General features: G+C 35.1%; 1 protein-coding gene across 1 annotated transcript; it reads right to left on the bottom strand.

Annotated features, from left to right (window-relative positions):
• Positions 1-1,153: 1,153 nt before the first annotated feature.
• NTS (neurotensin) lies at positions 1,154-12,377 on the bottom strand. The gene is made up of 4 exons (NM_001313874.1): positions 12,168-12,377; positions 9,855-9,916; positions 3,728-3,952; positions 1,154-1,494 (listed from the first exon to the last, which is right to left on the bottom strand). Exons 1-4 carry the CDS (start codon positions 12,238-12,240, stop codon positions 1,342-1,344), a joined length of 513 nt encoding a protein of 170 aa, NP_001300803.1. The 5' UTR covers positions 12,241-12,377; the 3' UTR covers positions 1,154-1,341.
• Positions 12,378-22,562: the final 10,185 nt, after the last annotated feature.

The following is a 22,562-nucleotide window of genomic DNA, read 5'->3' as shown; positions in this document are numbered from 1 at the left end:
GAGAGAGAGAATCTTAAGCAGACTCCTGGCTTAGCATAGAGCCCAATGTGGGGCTCACATTGTGGGGCTCAACCTCAGCACCCTAAGATCATGACCTGAGCTGAAATCAAGAGTCAGCCACCTAAGTGACTGTACCATGCAGCGCCCCCCCCCCCACTCCACCCCTTGGGCACTTTTTTTTTTTCCCTTGGGCACTTCTTAATATTGAAGCTGATACGAGGGTGAAGGACAACTAACTGGGTGGTGGTCTTGAGAAGTCATGGTATTACCAGAAAAATTCAGAGACTATTATGCTGCTGCTCTATCCTACTGATTGGAGTTTCAAAAACACTTGGAGTTTTGAAGACTCCTTTAATTCCACATCTTCAATCCTCATATTTTCTTTCATAAATTACTATGAACTAGGTTGCAGCCCTGTGAGGAGAGGTCTTCCTGGACCCCTCTAAGGGTGAGAATCTAAAAAGCCACTGCTAATGGTGGATTGTATAGAGTGTCAGGGCTTATGGGACCCTAACTAAGTATGGTCTTAAAGGAAATTTATGAGGAATTATTTCAAGAATTCCTTCTGCCTCAGAAATGTTCTTCTACTTGGAAAAATATGAGGCACACAAATTCCTCAGTGAAATTAAAAATAAAGCTATCATTTACTGGATCAAAGCATGAGGGAAAAAGTCAGTAAATGGTAACTCTTCTAATGAAAGTAAATTTGGGGAGAAACATGATTCCAGCAGCTTGCTACTTTTTATTAGTCATTAAGTTTATTTAACAGAAAGACTAATTTAGCTGAAGATCATTCACTAAGATAGGCATAATTAACAGTAGTTTATTAATCATTCTTTTAAGATGATCCTATCTTACCACTATTACCTTCCCCATATCTCAGAGGTTTATGTGAGTCTTGGAAAAGAACATGTTGTTCTCTCAACTTAAAAAAAAATCAAATGATAAGAGAAGTACTATAACTTTGTTTCGGGTCAATGACATATATGCTAGACTTTGCTGTAGGACTCGTTGTAATCCCTTATAATTTGGTTTAAAATGTCAAACATTTTGAGTGTTTAAACAACCCATTAAGTGCTCTGCAAAATTACAAGACATTCTATATGTGACTTAATTAATACCTACTCCAATGACACGCAACACATTGTCATGCTCAAGATCTAGGTTTATTTTAAAACATTTAGTCCAATTAATACTAATGCAGAAAAATCACATCCAATAAACCACAACTGTAGAAGAGACATAATAATTGTTTTCTGTCACATTACCACACAAATATAATTTGATATTTAATTAAAGGATGATAAATCACAATCACATGTAAATGAAATCGTTATCCTCTCAGTAGTAGTAAGAACCTCTCTTGAGTATGTAGGGTCTTCTGGGTTTATTCTCATATAGCTGCCGTTTCAGAATATAAGGGATTTTTCTCTTTATAACCTCTTCCTTTTCATTTTTGTCATTTCCAGCATCAAGAACATCTTCCTGGATTAACTGCAAGATAGGCACAATAGGAATCAAACGTACATGCATGACGTCTTTCAGAGTATTTTTCTACATTTTACATTTTACCTCTTTTGCTATTCAGACTGTAAGACACAGGTGGATAAGATACATGAGGTTTAAAGCAATTAAATGTTTTGTGCAAGGACAGATGACTATCAGCTGACTGAGATAGGATATGGTTTTTCCCAATTCTCTGTTCAAGGCCATGTACTAACACCTCCAACTGAAGTAACACACCTAGTTGTGTTACGAAGATTTTTCAGGCTTTAATTTATGACAGAGGAACTAAATTGCATTAAAATATATTATAAATCAACAACAAATAAAGAGTTTTTAATTTAGTAAGCCAAGTTTAGCCTCAAAAGGCAACAGGATTTTATATTTTATATTCTCTTAATTACCAACTTGACTTGAAAGCCATTCTGAAGATCCATTTCTTAATCAAAGGGAGAGAAATGCCTGCTCTGCCTAACTTAGTTGTGACAGAAATTCACGCATGTGAAAGCTCTGCTTAAATAGTAAAGATCTCTTCAGGTTGTGGCGCCTAATAATTAGAAACAAGTTCAGATTCCATAACTTAAGGGAGTTCATCTCCATGTAGAATCTTCCCTACTATCTCATTGAATATGCCACATTCTAAAATTAATTCTGAACCCTTTTTTCTGGTACAGGTGTGATTCAAAAATTTCAGCTAACGGAAAATGTTTAAGAACTTGTCCCAGAATGTTGCACATAATTTATGTGAAATTTTAAAACAAATGTTCAAAATAAGAATTGTCTTTGTGTTTGTGATTGTCCTCTAATCTTTGGGGTCATAAGAAATACTAAGAGGAGACTAAAATTTTAATTATAATGCTTATGGACTGAGTTGTATCACCAAGTACTTTATCTCAACCCATAACATCCAATTTCAGAGAAGAAAAAACAGGTACTGGCAGACAATCTAGTTTCTAAATCTTATGTTTCTCTGTGAACATAGTCTATAATTATTCATATTATGTTCTGAATGATATTATCACTTTATTTTAAATTACTCAGTAAAACATTTAAAATAGTGAAAGTTCTAATTGTATGTGCACCTGATTTGTATGTATAATAATTTATTGAGGTTTTTTCTTTTCAATTCCTGGATAAATAGCACACAATTGACATTTCCCTATGTTAAAATTAGGATTTTTTAAGTTTTATTGACTTAAACAATGTTTTAGAGACTAAACTATTTAGCTGGAACTGGAATTAGGGATTAGTAGTCCATCAAGTAAAATTTAAACTAGTTTTGTTTTTTGGTTTTTTTTTTTTTTTTTTTTTTTTTTTTGGTTTTTCATCTAGAAAACATCTTCTTGTTTACAAGTTAAAATAAACACTAGAAGTTCTAGTTTGCATTTCTTCTTTTCCTCAGGGTGTCTCTGTGATAGTCCTCTACAGCGATTGCTATATTAGCAGGAAAGGCACCCTCAAATTTGCCATGTTGGTGTAAACCCAAAATACAAATCATTAAGCAGATTTCTCTTAGAGGTTAATATGAGAGAAATGGTTCCCTTGTTGGAAAAAATTTTAATTTTTTTTTCTTTAAAGCATTTTCATTTCTCTTTTCCTCCTTCAAGCAAACAATTGTTCCAAAATCAAAGGCAGTAAATCACTAGTATAGTATTTAATACAACTGTTTCATCCTATTTTAGTGTAGTTCTTTCTGTATAATGGATTTTGGCTGCGTTGGCTGTGGTGGACCTAGTTTAGATGCTAAGGATGCCTGAAATCTATGTATTCAATTGAAATAGGAATACATATATATGGATTTTTCCAGTTTTATTTGCCTGATATATTCAAATACAAGTAGAACCTTTCATTTTGTGTTTGTTTATAGACACACATGACTTGGTGTTTCTAAGAAAATATTTTGAGCTCTTAAATTTTATAGGCATGTGACCACTAAAAATTGCCTAAGTATGCCATCCATTTAAGCACAATAAAAGCATGTGGATCAAATCTGCCTTAAGATATATCCCCCTTTTAAGATTGAAGAAAAAATATTTTGCTAAACTCCAAATATTTGAAGGACACTTTGAAGATCTGAAGGAATGTTAACCTAAACACATGGTTTATTCTTCTTTAATATCTGTAACTCTTCCTGTTATGATAATGATCAGGGCAGAAAAAATCAGGACAAATGAAAGCTAACTAGTATAACGAGAATTACATTCATATTTTGTTTTTGCTTTACCTCCCATTGTTGAAAGGCCCTGCTGTGACAGATTTTTTGGAGCTGGTATATTGTCAACATTGCTTCCAAGCTAAAGCCATCCAAGGCAGTGGGAAATTTCCTTCTTGTAATAAGCTCCTCTTCACGAAACTCTCCTGTTTCCTCGGCTTGGCTGTTCAGGTTATTGACAAAACTGCAAACATTTAGCAGGGTCATTTTCCAAGAAGAAACACTTGCTTTACTGATCTGAAATATAGAAAAAAATTAGGTACTTAAAATAAAAAAATAGCTAATTAAAACTTGTATTCTATGAAATAAGAAATTAATTTCCATTATGCTAAGCCATTAAAGCCATTATATTTTAGAATCTTTTACTCTAGCTTCATATTTACACTGCTATTAATTTAGTAACCTTACATCACAAAATTTATTAGTACCAATTCCTCTTATATTCAATTTTTTAATGTAATACAATTATAAACATGCACACAAGCACACATACATGAGCAAAGCAAAAAATATAGAAATAATTGTGAGTATAAATATGTAAACATATATGCATATATCACAGATGAAAATATTAAAAATACTATTCTCTTTACTACACTTCAGTTTGGTGTCTAATGGAGCATGGACTGCGATGATACTAACAGATTTGGACAATTACAGTAGTGTGAGATCACTAATCTATTCCACACATCAATAGTTCTCATAGGCAGCATCACAGCTGATCAATTTATTTATTTGTAAATTATAATATTTTCTAGAGTTACCATTTTTTCTAATTATATCTTGTCTGAAACCAGTATTACCATCAATAACTTTCCTATGTGCCAATAATAATCAGTGAGGAAACATAAAGACTTAGGAGAACCTAAATGCAAAATAATAAAAATTTCAAATGGCATATAGGAAAGCATGCATTTTTCCTAAACACACACACACACACACACACACACACACACACAAATGTGAATGACCACACAACCACGATGAGAGGATTCAATAATGGCAATATCACATGTCCATTGTCTCTGAATTACCTCCCCCCCATAATGCAATTGAAAATCAAAATTCCAATTGGAAAAAAAAAAAATCCAATTTGGAAAACCTGGGGATACCGGACTTTGGAGTTGGGGATTTGGCAAAATAATTAATTTGTAAGCATGAAAGTGTGAGAATAACAAGATTTAGAAAAATAAAAAGGCAATGAGGAGGAACTTATTCTACCAGATACTGAAGTGTACTTTAAAGGCTCAGCAAAAGGCAACAACAGAATAGAAAATAATATCCCCAAATTGGTCCAAGTACAAATGAATGAGCAGCGTATAACAGAGTTCACATTTGAAATCCTTGAGACAATTGGCTATCAGGAAATCTGGACTTACATCTAGTTATAACTTTCTTGATCTACTGTAGTTTACTGTAGTTACAAATGAGTAAAAGTAGAATAGTGTCTAAATATATAAAGTTTGTTTTATAAACCTAGAAAGGTATTATTAAGCAAATATCTAAACCACAATCCATAAAGAAAAGGATGATTTTAAATTAAATGTGTAGAACATCTCTGGAAAATGACCAGCCTTAATGTAAAAGCTGCCACAAAATGTTAATATCCTTAATACAGGTAAAGATCTTCAAAAAGAAACTGCTGAATGCACCAATTAAAAAAAAAACTAAAAATTTTAAACTGTGTTTAAGTAAAATGAGTAAACAAGTCACAGAATCCCTTATCAAAGAAGAAATATATGGAAAGATGTTCAACTTGACCACCAACACCTCCTCGGAAGACTTTCAAAAGGACAGGGACACTCATTTGGTGTAGTTCTAGGGACATGGGGATGGGGCTACTTCCTCTTCTAAATATTTGTCAGTCTGGGTGTAGAATGTTGTAACTTTTTGAAGGATATCTTGTGTTAAAATGGAAAGTGTACACACCCTTTGATTAAGATTTTACCCTAAGAACATGCAAATATATGAGTACAAAGATATTGACTTGAATATGATATATAATAACATAACATAGGATGGTTTTAGCCAGTTTAGAAATCCTTTCAGCCATACCCTGTGAATTCAATTATCCAGCCATTGCTTAAGCTCTTCTGTTATGGAAAACTTAGAGACATGCTCCACTGTTTGGCAGCAACACCTTATATCATACCAGTTAATGGCATACTATAATTTTACATTTAGAAAGTTCTTTGTAGATCATCTAATTGAATGTTTTCTAAAGTGTACTCCTTGGAACACTAGTTCTGCACTCATTGTTTCTCAAAGAGTTCTCCTGTCAAGTACAATGGAAAACTTAAATTTAAAGAAATTGTAAAGATTTCTTGAACTTAGGTATCCTCAGAACTTTTTTACTTGCACATATTTATTGTAACTTTTAATTTTTTTAAATTTATTATTCTTGAGTAATCTCTACACCCAAAGTGGGGCTTGAACTCACAACCTCGAGATCAAGAGTTACATGCTCTACCAACTGAGCTAGCCAGGTGCCCCCATTGTAACTTTTTAATGGTGCCAATATAGTGTCAAATATTCCCCAAACTAATATGACCACAGAATGCTTTATTTGTAAAGTATCTGTCAGGATTTGTGTTATCTGGTTACTTTTTTGGATGAGGAAACTGAATTAATCATCCTGTTTCTTTCTGCCAGTTAAAGTAGTCACTACATGACTCAATAGTACAATTATTTAAGGTCACATTGGTCCCTGTCATACCTAGGAAGCCCAGCAGAGAAAACTGTACTGACTACAGGATGTCTAAGTTAGATATCTTGTATTTGAGAATATTTTGTATAAGGTTTCAACTATTTCATTCAGAAAAAATGGCAAAGGCTCTCTTTCTTTAAATCAGGCTCCTTTGAGCCCCCTTCTTAACTAGGTCCCAACCTCAGGCTCTGTCCTTGGTCTCCTTAGTTGAGTTTTAGCAAGAATTGTGCTGGGTGCATTTACTGCAGATGCCTCATGCTTGGTATCTGATCACCCCAGATAACTGATCAAATACCAGATACTTTATCAAATTTCTGTCTTTAATATCAGAATCCTGTTGTGTCTTCTAGCAAGAATCCTTCTAGCCTTGATGTTTCCTCTTCTTCCAGCCACTGAGCCGTACTCGGCCTCTTGGCTATAAATGCACTTGCCCTGATTGTGTTTGGAGTTGAGCTAATCTCTGCAAAATCTCCATTTCAGTAGTTCCTCTTGAATAAATCTTCCTTTAGCTAGGGACATGAATAATTTTTCTTTAACAATAAACATTCTTACTTATCAAATTATTTTATTAAAAATGTTTATAATAGACCTAAGCCTATAGATAAGAAATTCAGACTATTATCTCTTCTTGTTTTCAAGATAAGGAAAATAAGGGTATTTATGGTTCTTACTTACCGTTACTTGATTTAGCTTTTTAATAAGATTCTGGTCGAATTTTGTTACCTTAATTAACCCATGTGGGCAACACTCACTCCCTGTAATACCCTGAACTCAGATGAGTCCTGCAAATTGTGAATTCAAATATTTCACTGAACTGAAAATAATTAAAGTCATTTGTGGGGGAGTTCTGAAGTTTTATAATTGAATACAAAATGTGAGGATTAGTAATGATCCTAGATTAGTAATGATCCTAGATTAGTTAGTTCCAAAATATTAAACTCTTACTGCATACAAGGCATTAAGTTTGATCATAGAAAATTACAACATTGTAACAGCTTTCTGAGATCCTGAAAAAAGGCCTTCTATGCCAAGTTCTCTTTCTTAATAGAACAATATGAAAACTAGCACTGGTAATAAAGAGAATTACATTGTAAGAAAAATTTATCTTCTACTTTTCAAGCTTTGGACTCTCTCTTGACTGTTAAGTAAATTTTCACACTAGTATTTCAATGTCTAAAGAGCTTTATTCTAAAACTGAAATTGCTCAAATATTTTACCTTTAAAGTGGAAAGAAGAAACCTGAAGTTTTCTGAAGCTTTTAATAATGGTGTTCTACCAATATCAAATACTATTCTCTTACATTTTTAAATGTAGTAGTTTAGCTAAAATGATCATAAGTTTGGAGTTTTCATTTGCATAGAACTCTACACCCACCAGAAATCAATTAAGCCAAAGAAAAATAAACAATAGTAGTTTTGAAAAAAATAAGGAGTGAGCTGAGTTTTTTGTTCCCATCCAAGCAGCAAAATTGAAAGAATTATGCTTCTGGGTGCCTTCTCCTTATAGACTGTATTTTACTTTCCTCAGTTAAAAGGAGGCAATGGGATTCAATTTTTTCCCATGATCTGTTTTAGAGTTTTTTCCAAGACTAAATAAAAGAGAAAAATGTTATTGTACGTGTATTTTTATGTATTTAAGAGAAAAACCAAACCACTCCATAAACTGGAATTGTTTTTCCCTTGCAACTCTAGGGAAGAAATCATAGCTCTACTTCCACATTTTCACAAAGTAGCTAGCACTCCCCCAACTGTACTACATTTGAGGGATTATTTAGGATTTTTACGTGTCAATGTAAACTTAGAATTACAGAGGTAAAATCTCTACTGAGAAGCTAAGTCATTCCAATCTGCCCCATTTTTAAACACAAACTATTGGCTTTACTTGTTTTCCTATTTTTGAGTTGAAGTAATTGTAAGTGTTGCTATTCAGACAGAATATGAAACAAAAGATCAATTATCTTAAGGTCATTATTTGTTATTGAGTTTTAATGACTACACTAAATTTGATCTCTCCTGGTGGAAAGCCTACCAAACAATGAAAGAATTTGGTTTTAATCTATTCAACTTCAGTAGATCTGGGCAATGGTGAAAATATAAGCACTTAAATTTTCCCCAAATGTCTTTTTTTTTTTTTAATTTTTATTTATTTATGATAGTCACAGAGAGAGAGAGAGAGAGAGAGAGGCAGGCAGAGGGAGAAGCAGGCTCCATGCACCGGGAGCCCGACGTGGGATTCGATCCCGGGTCTCCAGGATCGCGCCCTGGGCCAAAGGCAGGCGCCAAACCGCTGCACCACCCAGGGATCCCTCCCCAAATGTCTTTTAAGGATCATTGTAGACAACATATCTTTGTTAGCTTTCAAATAATAATGCCCCACACTCTCAAGTACATCCAAAAATGGGTATTTCTCCTTCAAAACCACTATTATATATAATTCTACAAGTATAATAGGGATCATTGTACCTGGGATATGCTCATCCAATTAAGGAAGAGAAACCTGAGGTAGCAGGAATGAGTTGGAGTATTGCTTCAAAAATTAGGATTTTTGAGCACTTACCTTCTTATCATAACATCTGTTGAATCCTCTGCCTTGGTACCCCAGTGCTATAGTAGTGATTATACCAGGAGTCTGCCTCAACTCAAATTTGATTTTTCTTTTTTTTTTTATTTTTTTTTTTATTTATTTTTTTTTTTATTTTTTTCAAATTTGATTTTTCCTTGAGAAACGTCTTTTGGTTGGAAATTCTGTTCTCTGTTTCTGCATTTAGATACACACTGATTGACTTGCTCTGGGTAAATCAATACTGTGTAGTAGCATGGTAATCAAGTATCTTCTAATTGTTTTATTTCTAGGTACAGGTTGGGATCTAGGAACCTTGTTTTCAAGACCGCAAGAGAGGAATAACAGAGTCGGATATGCAAAGTTTCACTTGATTCAGTAAAAACCATATGCAGTGTAGATGACACTCCTGTTATAGGGAGAATGTAAATCTAGTCATAGATTTAATGTAAATGACTAGGAGATTTTTAATTTAGAACTCCATTTTACTCTTCCCAATATAAGAAAAAAGGCTAAAATGTCACTTCGTTTTCCTGCATGTATTTAACAGAAGGCATACCTTCTGCTGCACACATTGTGATAGGAGTGGAAACAGGATTCCTTTAAATACATTGTCATCTCCACATAAATAATATGCGACTACCTAATTAAAGTTGCAATATACTGATGGATAGTCACTATAATTTCTTTTCCTTTCGCATCAACACCCTTAACTCCTTTGAACTCAAGGAAAAGTTTCCTGAAAAAAGGAAATGCTTGTTGATGAACTTTTTAGTCTTAATGGGAAGTTATTAACTGTAGGAAAAGGACATCATGTTCATAATGAGAACTTATATGCTTTTCAATTCTTGGTTAAAGAAAAGAAAAAGTTACCTTTGATGTATGCATATTGGTCAATAAATCTGCTTCTAATGCTTTCATTTCCTCTTCTGAATCTGAGTAAAATCAAAACCACATGTTTACTATATAATCATATATCAAATAATTATATTGTAACCTACAGATTTTAGATTAATCTCAAAAAAATTAGTCTTAGAGGCTTATTGTTTTTCTATGCATTTATTATCCTTAAAATAATATTCAGAAAAAATAATTATGGTTTTATTTCGGGCTAACAGGCAGCTAGAATAATAAAAGCACTTCTAAGAAAATAAACACATGATTATATGTCAAAAGAGTTATTGATGTATTGGAGTTGTTTAATCTCTGAATCTCAGTATTTTTCTTTAAAAAACTGATTGTATCATATACTAAAGATTTCATCAAAAATGCTGGTTAATTTTTACCAGCAATAGTTTACATATATAGAATATATGCATATTGATATTTTAAAAACAACATAATGAAAGATGTGTACATGATGCTTTTTCAAGACAAAACCAAAGGGATTGTTTACTGATAATTTTAGAATAAGAAAGATACTGAGATTTAGTCAACTTGAGATGTTATTTTACAAAACACACTTTGAAAGATTTGTTTTTTTACTTTAAATGAATAACTTAAAGTTATGTGTACTTAGCTATTTTATCACAGGCTATTAAGCAGATTGGGTAAGCCAAAGTGGAATTGTCCATCAATACATGTGTACTTGTGTTGAAAATGGACCTCCGACTTTTATTAGGACATCCTTTCCAATTTCCCCTAGTCAATATATTGCAGAGAAGAAAACTTTAGAAAAATACTACTAGTAATAGGAATAAAGTTATAGAAGACCATAATTACATGACTTAATTCATACTCACTGGTCTGTCATAAAACAAAGCAGATGTTAAAATGACCATCTTCCTTGAAGTACAGACTCTTTTTTTTTTTTTTGAAGTACAGACTCTTAATAAAAAGAAGTGTCACACTTAGAGAAACCATTTGTTAAATTGTGTCCAGACCTAAATTACACCAGAGGTCTTTTTCTCCTATTTGCTCAAAGCCCAGTCTGTTTCTCAAGAGAATGACAAATTCCTTTAGCCATTTAGGAACACTGTATACCAAAATCCCTACAGATTTTGACTTATCAGAGCAAGAAGCTTCAAGAGTTAGTAAACACAGTGTTTAATCAATAACCCAATTTTTTTCATATGCTCTAAATATACCCTTAACCTCATGTAATAGATAAAATCATAACTGTAGAAAATTTGGTATTTATACCATTAAAAGTTTTGTGAACCTAGAAGCTCAAGATCTTTTTTCTCATGATCAAAAGAAAAAAAAAATTTGCTAACATTCATATCTTCTGCCAGATTTAGTTTCGAAATTTAAATAAGATCATAGCAGGAGTTTGGATTAAACATTTCAATGTCATATATATAAAATAAAAAGTATAAAACAGGTGAAATGATTTTTGCTGCATTTATCCCCTATTTTTTTTCCACTTTGATCTGATATTGCAATATTATAACATTTCGTGTTACTCTTTTAAATTCAAGTCTTATTTTCAAGGTGAGCTATTGATAGATCTTTAGCAATACATGGCTTCTTGGGTATCACATGCAAAACATTGATATAAACATGCCAATTTTCCAATTACATTTTGTATCAACTTAACATGAAAAAAACTAAATTAATAGTATGCTTATCTGTCATATAGAAGGACTATACAAAATGTATTGTCTAACAGTACTTGGAATATTTTTATATTTTTAGGAATAATTTTCTATAAATAACGGTTCATTCATTCACTCATTAAACATCAGTTTTCACTTCATTTGTATCTTAACATACACACACAGTTAAGAAAAAAATAATCTGGGAGAGGGAGAAGCCTCTGCTTCCTAAGAGAATGAGTGAGGATGAGAAAAAGCATTTTGAAAGGAATGGGTTTTAACTGTGAGCTTGCACTTTGACAGGCACTGCATCTGTACTTCTCATCAGATTTTGACCAGCCTAATTTAAGTTCTACACATTTTTGTTTCTACTCTGGTGGTTACCTTCCAAGAGGAGGGCATGAAGTGTGTCATTGAAATCTCTTTGATTACTTTGCAGATTTAAAAGGGAAATTGAAATCTCTCAGTTCTTGTAATCATAATGACAGAGAAAGAATATACTCAGTTTGTATCATTGAGAAAGCAAATCCTGAATAAAGGAGAAACTCTTTTCCCTGGATGCATTAACATAAGTAGCAATACAGTGAAAAAAAAAAAAAAAACCAAAAAGAAATCACTCCAGGGAATTGTGAAATGCAGCTAAGCTTACCTGAGCACAGACTCCAGGAGCTGAAAGCCAGAAGTATCATGCACACCAGCTGGATTTTCATTCCTGCCATCATCTCCTTGAGCCTTCTAGCAAGCCAAGTCCATAAACGTCACAGACAGGCTGAAGGGGGCTTTCTCTAGCGTTTCCTCTTGCCTTCAGCTGACTTGGAAAGTGAACTCTGAGAGATGCTTTGGCCATTCCCTATATATACATGCAGAACGATGATGTCATGATAGCACAGGGATTATCTTTTCAGGATGTGCCCTCCTCTCCTCTCTCCACTTCCTCCTCCCCTTTTCCTTTGTCCCCCCACACTCCTCCCCCACTTCCAGTGAAAGTGACATCTACCCTAATTGCCACTGTTGCTCTGGATTTCTGACGCATGGGAGTCATTCAAAAGCAATTCCATATAGAGCATACTGGAAAAAAAAAAAACCTTACAGTACCTCTCTTTCCCCATTTCCTCTCATTTCTGACTCCAAGAAGTTGTCATTTTGATTTTGTGAAGCGTGAGAACTGTTATTTCTAATATAAGCAAAGTCTCCGAGATGAATGTATGAAATCAGTGATTCTTAAGCTTTGGGAGTCTTAAAGAGTTGGGGTTCTTTTCTGATAACCCACACTTGGGAGCAAATGTTTTCTGGTTTAGGGGCTAATATAGGTCTTATATAATGAATGCTAGAAGAAGGAAGAAAGTGAAAGATAATCAGAGAATCAGGTATGATATAGAGATTAAGTGGAAAACAAAAGAAAGAAAGAAAAAAACAATTAAAAAATGAAAGACCAGTAGTTCTAAGGAACAGGACATTATTTCCTAACAAATTGGAAAGTTTTTATTTTAAGTAACTGAGAGAATGATTGAATTATGTATGCTGACTTTGGTTAGATGTCTTAGAAAAACAATGTCATGTTTATGAAATCCAACTAACAACTATTTGTGTTAATAGGTGGAAATCCGTATCATTATATATTACCGATGTTTTCTGATACACTACTCTTTTCCCTCTGCATTGCTCTGCTCCTTTTGGATTCATTGATGCTATAACCTATTCTTTTTATAATCTCCTTCTTACTGGTTTTTACCATTACATCAATTTTTTTCCCCTGTTAGAGTCATAAAAATGAAATTGTACTTTTGGAAAGGAAACAGTCCTAAACAATCACCATCCACTAAAGTCAGATTTCTAAGACTGTGTCTCCACATCGTATTTTATAAATGACAATGATGCTCATTTCATCTCTGGGTCCTCAGAAAAAAAAAATTGCTCAAAATGTCTTTTGGAGTGAAGCTTTCTTCTTGCATGAAGTATTTCAGGATACATGGAATGATCTGAAAAGGGGATGCAGTTAGGAATGTGAATATTTGAAGGTAACATTGTCTGAGACTTATTTAAATCTGTATTATTTTCTCTAGAGAATTGATTTATATTTTATGGTATATTCAATGAGATTAACTTCTCTATTTTTACCTTAAACGTAAGAAAAGAGCTTAATTCCAGACATTGAATAATTATTTAAAATAGCAAGGAATCATTTGTATAACTTGATGTTCAGGGATCTAACAAAGGATGGCATTCTTCTTTTAGTTTGTTTTGCGAATTTAATGTACAACGCAATATTGAACATGACCCACTTGAAAGTCTTATGCCAAAGGTCATTAATTGACAAAGAAATGCGAAACTATATACTGCTAAGCAGTTGCTTTCCTACCACAAGAGGGCGCAACAGAGGCTTAAAGAGCTTTTTATTTTCACCTAATTAGATTTCTGAGGATTATATTTACTTTCTTCTCACTCTTTGTGATAGAATTCTCTTAAAGCTACTTTGATGAAAAAAAAAATAGAGGAACTTTATATGCTTTGTGTGATATTTAAATTAGTTGCTTTATCTGCTTTTGGATTGCAAATACAAAGAATAATCTTTAAAAACGTGTGATAGCAGCCTGCTAGTAAAAAGGAAATGTGATTCCTATTCTCCTCAAGCGATTAATAAATAAAGCTCAAGAAAATGTTGAGAAAATATCACTTGCATATTAGCTGTCAATCTGAGAATTGTTTAAAATATATAGTAAATCTGAAAGAGTTGGAGGAAAATATGTTAACTAATGTCAAATGATCTAAAATCAAATAGATGCTAGACACTATTTTTCTTCTAGGGAGAAAAAAATGTGAAAATTTTTGTGGTAAGATTATGAATATAGATAAACTTTTTCTGATCTTCAATTGGTATTTTAAAAATCTGTTATCCCTTGGATGCCTGGGTGGCTCAGTGGTTGAGCATCTGCCTTTGACTCAGGTAGTGATCCCAGGGTCCTGGGATCGAGTCCTGCATCAGGCTCCATGCATGGAGCCTGCTTCTCCCTCTGCCGGTGTCTCTGCCTCTCTCTCTCTCTCTCTGTGTCTCTCAGGAATAAATAAATAAAATCTTTAAAAAAAAAGAAGTATTCTAGGAAGTACCCAAATGATGCCTTTAAAGCAGGATTTGAGGTACTTTCCTATGGAGATTGGTAAACCATTTTTACTTTAAAGGCTTTGCCTAAAATCCTGCTAGCATTTAGTTAGCCCCTACAATAACGAATACAGAGTTTGACTACCATCCTTTGAAAATCTTCATGTGTTGGTCTTCTAATCTGAGGTCACCATGGCTAACTCCAAATAGGTTTATCTCTTTATCTGTCTAAATAGGTTTATTCCGGGGACCTATAGATGGCAACGTCCCTACCTACATAGATTTCAGAGCTTGTACTGTGAATTAAGTCAGACCCTTATTAGTTATTGCCTTGAGATAATCAACAGAAACGCCTGAAAGATTGGCATTTGGAGAGAGTCGTCTGTAGACCTAGTTTGGAGATGAGAAAGCTCAGCAACAACTTGAGCTCTTCCATTCCAGGTGATTTCTTCCTGTACCTTTGGAGGCTTCATCATCTCCATTAACAGCTTCCCGGTCTCTCCAGCCTTTTCATACTTTAATATGAATTTTAATTTTAATACCTAAAACTTTCCCTTTGGTGTTTCCAACCCCATGGAATCTGCCCTCCATCTTCCTGTAGACCTCCTTTTCTCTTATTTCTGACATTATCTCTCATTTTGTAAAGACTGTAGAAGTAAACCTTTCCAAGTTTGAATTCTGAACGAGTTTTAGCTACTTCTACTCATCCCAGAGTCTGCTAACTGCTCATCTATTTGTGGAGAACTGTGAAGGAGAGCAGAATTTGTCACCCCAAATTATGCCTGCCTCTTTGGCATATTGATTCTCTTGAAATGTTTTATTTATTTGTTTGTTTGTTTGTTTATTCATTCATGAGAGACACAGAGAGAAAGGCATTCATCTAAACAGACACGACATAGGCAGAGGGAGAAGCAGAGGGAGGCTGATGAGAGATTCCATCCCAAAACGCCGGGATCACGACCTGAGTCAAAGGCTGATGCTCAACCACTAAGCCACCCAGTTGTCCCCAAAATGGTTATTTTCAAGAAACAGTAGATACGGGAGCTCTGAAAACCATGTAGGAGTTACCTTTTCGTCAGAGATATTGATGTTAATAAGGAGAATCTCCATTTGTAAGGCTGTCTCCCTCTCTGTACCAGGAAGAATAACTAAATCTCTAGAAACTCTAAACCAGTGGGGAAGGTCTTAGATCTGCACAGCACCCTTCCACTTGTTTATGGTGCTTTTCTTTGGCCCCCTCAACCCACCTCAACAGCTTCTTTTGTCTTTAACTGGACATGTCATTTAAGGTGGAGGGTTGGGCCATTTGGGGAGTTATCTCCTATGGATATCTCCCATGTATACAGGCTGTAGGCATGTTATTAAGCTTCAGTTTGTTTTTCTCCTGTTAATCTGTCTTTTATTACTGGGTTTCTCAGCCAAGAATCCAGAAGTCTATGGGGAAAATTATTTGTCCTCCTCTACTACTGTGAACTTCTAGAAGGAAAGGACTCTTACTCATCATTATATTCTTGCAACGTTTACAATCTATTAGTATTCAATACCCTTCTACTAAATCGAACTAAAATACTAATTATTTTTAAATTCTCACATAGTTTTCCATGCTTCCATATGTAACACTCCTTTCAGCCACAATGTTTTCAATTGTTTTGAAATCATTTCTTTCTTTTGCAATCTTTCAATTATTTACAACTCCTTTGTTATCAATAGTCATCACTAGTCTTAATATTTGATGTGAGTCTTTACCTAAGTCAGTTTTCTCTGCCTTTTTCTCTAGTCATTCTTTTCTTCCCTGACTGGGAAAGTCAACTTTTGAAAATTATTTATGAAGAACATCCTAGGATCATGTGCATTCATCAGTTGAGTGCTTAGGATAAGTTATGGGTTTAGTCCATTCCTCTAAATGAGTCTCTGGTCTGGAACTGTAACTCTGATTCATCTGAACAAACAATGATGTCAATCTCTTTGTAAACTTGATTGATTTTTCCATTCAATTAAAGTCCATTTTCTAAACATACAGATAGTTATGTGCATGCACACACCCACACCCACATATACTATCTTACACTTGAAATGCATATAACCCAGACATTGGAGACTTTAGGTAAATGTAAACCAAATGCCCCATTTCTTGATCTATGTGTAACCATGCCTTGCCCATAATCTCTGTAAATTCCCAGCTCATTTCCCTTTGGCTCTTCCTGTATCTACTCTTGAATCTTAAAAGTAATTAACTTGGAAGAATTGATGATGGACTTTTGCGGTCAAAGCATATTTTGCAACTTAAACTCCAATTATAACACAAGCTTTGCCTGGAACCCACGTGTTAATGAGCTGCCATATTTAACTAAGGATGCCGCACATTGCAGTTACTGCTGATCTCACTTATAATCTTGTTTCTCATCTCATATAGTCTTGTTTCTCATATCTCATATCAAATCTTGTTTCTTATATCAAAATATTGAGATGCTCACAAAAATCACCTCTCACTCCTAACTCTGGGAAACGAACAAGGGGTGGTAGAAAGGGAGGTGGGCGGGGGGGGAGTGACAGGGTGATGGGCACTGTGGGGGGCACTTGATGGGATGAGCACTGGGTGTTATTCTATATGTTGGCAAATTGAACACCAATAAAAAATAAATAAATAAATAAATCACCTCTCGCTACATGTAATACTCAAGTAAGGAGTTGTCCTTACAAGTTCCCTTTTAGAGTAAGAGCAAGATGAAAGCATTACAGAAAAAAAAAGTCCTTCCTCTTTTATTTTACTTACTTTTACAAATTAGAATGTAATTCTAAAGAATAGGATGGATTTTTATTGAAAGAAAAATTTTACCTCTTTTTTTTTAAGGTTGAAAGTCTAAGTTTAATGTTTTTTAGTGTTACAAAGTCTAAGAACATTTCTGTAGCACCTGTAACACCCAAATCAGAACAGATGCACTTGAGCTACCGTTTGCTAGGAGCAGATTTAGTAAAACACTTTTTCTTTCTTTATCTTAGGAAGATATTAGATGTTGAATTAGGAACATAATGATTTATGTTATTAGTATTCCTTGGTCTTCTTTGTCTCAATTTAGATTATTTCCCTGGTGGCCTGATAAGTCTCATTGCTTTAAACTCTATTACCTAATAACTTCCCAAATTGTATCTTTGACTACCCAGATCGTATAACCAGTCACATCCTCAGCAGCTCTACCTGGAGAATCATTAGGAAAACTCAACTCTCCAAAACAAAACTTTTGATTCCTCCAAACACCTTTCTAAAGCTATCCTTCTCTTTTAGCGTTCTCCATTTCAGTTACCGGGACCATTGTTCACTAAATTGCATTGATCAAAAACTGGAAGAGATTTATAATTTTTTCTTACTCCCTACCATTTCCAAGATAGCAAAACACCCCAAGGTGTAGGTCTGCCACCAATATGTATTCCAAATCCAAGTGCTTTTCCTTACTCCATTATCATATCCAGGTAGTTTGTAGTCTAAGCCATTACTGCTCCTCCGAGCTACAGCAAGAGCCACTCAAATAGTGTCTCTACTGACAGTCTTGATCTATTTCAATGTAACCACCACACAGTAGCCAGAAAAGTTTTGTTTTTAATGCAAACGCATTCTTGTCACCCTCTGCTTAAAACTTCCTGTCTGGATCCTACTAAACTTTGAATCAATTTCTGTCTGTGGCTTATATCTTCTGGAGTGGGACACTGTCTCCGTCTCTACAGTCATACCGTACCTACCATTCTTCCCTTCTGTCTTGTATCTCAAGCACACTGGCCTTCTGGCTCTTGCTCAAAAGGCCAATCTTTTTCCTCAAAGATTTTCTTTAAAAAAAAAAAAAAAGATTTTATTTATTTATTCATGAGAGACACAGAGAGGCAGGGACACAGGCAGAGGGAGAAGTAGGCTCCCTGTGGGGAGCCTGACGCGGAACTTGATCCCAGGACCACGGAATCATGCCCTGAGCCACAGGCAGATGTTAAAGACAGTTGCTCAAGCCACCCAGGCCCCCCTCCTCAAAGATTGTCAATGAACATTGTAATTAGATTATTATTTAGCAAGTGCTCATTTCTGCTTCCTCCCAGAGTGGGTGGAACGTACTTTCCCACTCTCTGACCACGACTTCAGCCATGAGGCTTGCTCAGTTAAGGGGATGTTAGCAGACATTAGGAAAACAAAGACTTGATGTTTGCAGCCTGGGGCTTGCCTCCTTGCTCCTCTGCCACTGCCACAAGAACTTTTCCTGGATGGTCCCCAAATGAGGAGAAATATGAGTCAAAGCCAAACTAGCTGTCTTGCAAGCCTGCAGTGTGAAGCAGAGCTTCCTGACATATGAACAGGATTAAATAGTTTCTTTGAAGTAACAGAGCTGTAGGGTAGTTTGTAATGCAGCATTTTTGTGGGGTTAGTTGACTGATACAACTATTCATTTCAAAACTCATCCCACTGCTATCCCATTCAATCTTACAGTCTTTTTTTGTCCTTTAATATTTTGTCTTCTGAAAGTAAAAGCAATAATCATTTTTTTGTGTCGGTTATTTCTTTTGCTCTCAGAACACAAATTAATGCTTCCCCCTAATGGTAACTCAGTAAATATTGTTAATAGGATGAATTAATAAACTAATGAAATTCTAAGCACCCCTACCTGATGGGTTTAGGGTAGCTATCTCTCCCTTCCCTCTCACAAGGACATTCTCATTCTCCAATCTGTGAAGAGCGAAATCCAGGAAGCAAATTGCTAGCCAAATGGTATGAGAGAATTTCTTTCTTGAAGGGAGCCTTGAATACTATTTTTAATTGCAATTGACATTTTGCAAATTACCATTTTTTTAAAAAAGCAAGAGTACGGTAGTCCTAAAGGCACACATTGGTGTTTCCAACTTGGTAAGCCAATTCGCTCAGAAAAAGTAAGGAGGGCCGGTAGGTAGAGGCAGAGAACTAAAGTGAATAAGACAGCATTCTGGGTCAAGAACCAGCCAGCATAAGCAATACCACAGGCCTCAGAGTAAACTCGAGATGAAACCTGAAATTCATTCCTTGAGAACCTAGTCGATGACCCGTTGAGGCATGGTGCCAGGTTAACTTGATTTCATGTAACACAGCACACTGTGAAGGAGGGGCCGATATTATTTCCATTGCAAAGCTTAAGACACAAAGCCAGTAGAGAGTTTAAATAAGCATGAGAGGGGGATCCTTGGGTGGCTTAGCGGTTTAGCACATGCCTTCGGCCCAGGTCGTGATCCTGGAGTCCCGGGATCGAGTCCCACATCAGGGTCCCTGCATGGAGCCTGCTTCTCCCTCTGCCTCTCTCTCTCTTTCATTAATAAATAAATAAATCTTTAAAAAAATAATAATTAAAAATAAATAAGCGTGAGGGGACTTATTAAGGCTGGGTGAGACTAAATGCTTTCTATTACAATAGCTCATCGTTCTAGTATCAACACTGGATCCAAGCACAAGGTAAAGAATATCTTGTATTAACATGCTGTAGAAAATATATACCAAGAAAATACAATTTAACATTTTTTAAGTAGAAGTACATTTAGTAAAAAGTCAGATTGGATTGGATTTTTGAATTGATCGCAATTCATCAGTTTAACCTTGCCTTTCTTCCTTTCCAGGCTTAAGTGTGTATTGATTCATACCCACTAAATAAGAAACTTTTTTTATGTATCTTTCTTTTTATCAGAGAGACTACCCAGAGGCTCTGCAGGCACTGAATTGTTTTAACTAGGGTGGAGGATTAGAAAGTCTGAACAAAGAATGAGGAGGAAAGGGAGGTCACTTAGAGTCCAAGGGGGAGTCAAAGTGAGTAGAAGCCTTGAAAGAAGAACATTTCCCACTTTGTACTCTAGGTGGAGGCACTAGTACGTATAGAATGAAAATACCAGAAAAGCCCTCAGGGTACCGGACCATATTTTTAATGCTCTGCTAATTCCTTAAATCAAAGAATGTTGGAACTGAAAGGGGCTGTATGGAGCAACTAGTCTTGAACTTTAATTTTACAGGGAAGGAAACATGGACCTAGATACGCTAAGTGGGTTATAAATTTCCTCCACCTCCAATCCTTTATCACGTTGGTCATGACTGCTCAGTCTAACCTCACTTCTTAGCCTAAGAGAAAGGTTATTCTCTCAACATCAATCAAACTATTTTGAGAAATTAATTTATCCTCTAGGAGTTTCTCTAGTATCAGTACAGCATTTTCACAAGTTGGGAAGCATCGAAGGGTATTAGTCACTATAAAATGGGCTTTCTTTTTGGACAGACCTCTCCTTTTGTCCTTTCCTGTTACTTAATATCTTGCTTTTGGCATTATTCACTTCCATTGCTATCTTTCAGTACACACAAATCTGTTAGTTTCTAAATCATAGATTCTTTCTTGCTGTGATCTTTTGGCTCCTCCTCTATGTTATAATATCACCTTTTTTCTATACCCTCTCTGGCCTTGAAATCAGATAACCATGATTATCTGGTCATAAATCAGGGATCTACACTCAATTGCCTACAGGGAGCAGGAAGATGATTATGTCCTAGTTAAGCCCTTATTTAAGAGAATCATCGGCTCGCAACTGAGCTTAGATTATTTTTCTTCGTGTGGAAATAGAGACCCAAGATGGCAGATCTTTCCATTTTTTAGCATTTCCCAAAAATTCAGATTTTTATGGAAATGTTACAATTGTTAAATGTGAATATTCAGTTTAAATTTCCTTTTCACAACCGTATGGGCCAAGGTGGACCACTTAAGCATGAATATTACTCTGAGCTGAAGGCAATTGAGACTCTAAGGCCTCAAGAGAAACTTCCGCACCTCCCTTAACTATCGAAAAGAATCTAAATTGGAGGTCTTTCCCAGAACAAGAGTTTATTAGCAGAAATAAATTTTATCTGAGTGCCCCATCTGCATGGCAGGACAACCGTCTAATTACTACACATCTGGTCTCCTTCTTATTGCCCTGAGAATTGCATTCTTTTCCTCTCATGTCCCAGACCCACACCCCTTCTCCTTAGTTCAGAATAATGTATATATCTCATTTTGCCTGTTTTGGAGTTTCTATGGATTCCCTGTATGCACGCTATTAAAGTTGATTTTCTCTTGTTAATCTGCCTCATGACAATACGATTCTTACCCCAACTAGATGGACCCTTAGAAGGAAACAAGAAATTTTGTTTCAATCAAATTGAAGTATCTATGTCCTGAATTGAGCCTCAAGATGCACCATTTTGTTAGTCCCTGGTTTAAGTATTATTCCAATCATTGTTGAGTTGTGGCTTTAAATTTTAACTGTCTGAGCCAATTTCAACATCATGTGGATTATATTTTTTCCTATGTGGCACGCATAGATCACAAAGTGTGTATGCACGAAGTGGATGCCAAGCACTCAGTAGCATGAGCTTGTGCTTCCGATTGTTCTCTTTCTACTTGATGTTGACACAGCTCAATCTTTTTGGATCATTCTAGTATCTATTTACAAGATCTTAAATTAGACTCCATCTCAGAAATTCTATGCAAACTTTTTTCTTCTTCATTCTCTCCAAAGACTCCTTGCTTTCCAATTTGGAGATCTTTTAATGGTAGTGCAATATATAACTTTTGTCCCTCTGTGGCTTGTTTTTCAACTGAGGCATAATGCATATATAGTGAAAGATAGAGATCCTAAGTGTAAAGATTGATGAATTTTGACAAATGTTTGAATTTGTGCAATTCAAAACCCATTAAAGGTGAAGATCATCTTTCACACCTGAAAATTTTCTCATGCACATTCCCAGTGAATTGCTCTGACATCACAGGCAAACACTTAATTTTGCTTATTCTCAATCTTCATATAAATACAATCATTGTGTACTTTTTTGTGAGCATCTACTATTGCTCAGTATAACGTTTTTTTTTTTTTTTTCAGTATAACGTTTTTAAGACTAAAGTTATTTGCACATATGAGTAGTTTGTGCCG

The sequence above is a fragment of the Canis lupus genome, chromosome 15 (genome assembly GCF_011100685.1).
Source record: "Canis lupus familiaris isolate Mischka breed German Shepherd chromosome 15, alternate assembly UU_Cfam_GSD_1.0, whole genome shotgun sequence".
Classification (NCBI taxonomy): Eukaryota; Metazoa; Chordata; class Mammalia; order Carnivora; family Canidae; genus Canis; species Canis lupus.
The sequence above is the reverse complement of the archived record's forward strand: the minus strand, read 5'-3'. Positions and strand labels throughout refer to the sequence as shown.

What these genes read in the sequence shown, in the direction of transcription:
- NTS (NM_001313874.1), bottom strand. Translation starts at nt 12,240, where the DNA reads ATGATGGCAGGAATGAAAATCCAGCTGGTGTGCATGATACTTCTGGCT. An exon ending in CTCCTGGAGTCTGTGCTCAG is followed by an intron (nt 9,917 to 12,167) that starts GTAAGCTTAGCT and finishes GATTTTACTCAG; the next exon opens with ATTCAGAAGAGGAAATGAAA. An exon ending in GGGCCTTTCAACAATGGGAG is followed by an intron (nt 1,495 to 3,727) that starts GTAAAGCAAAAA and finishes CCTATCTTGCAG; the next exon opens with TTAATCCAGGAAGATGTTCT.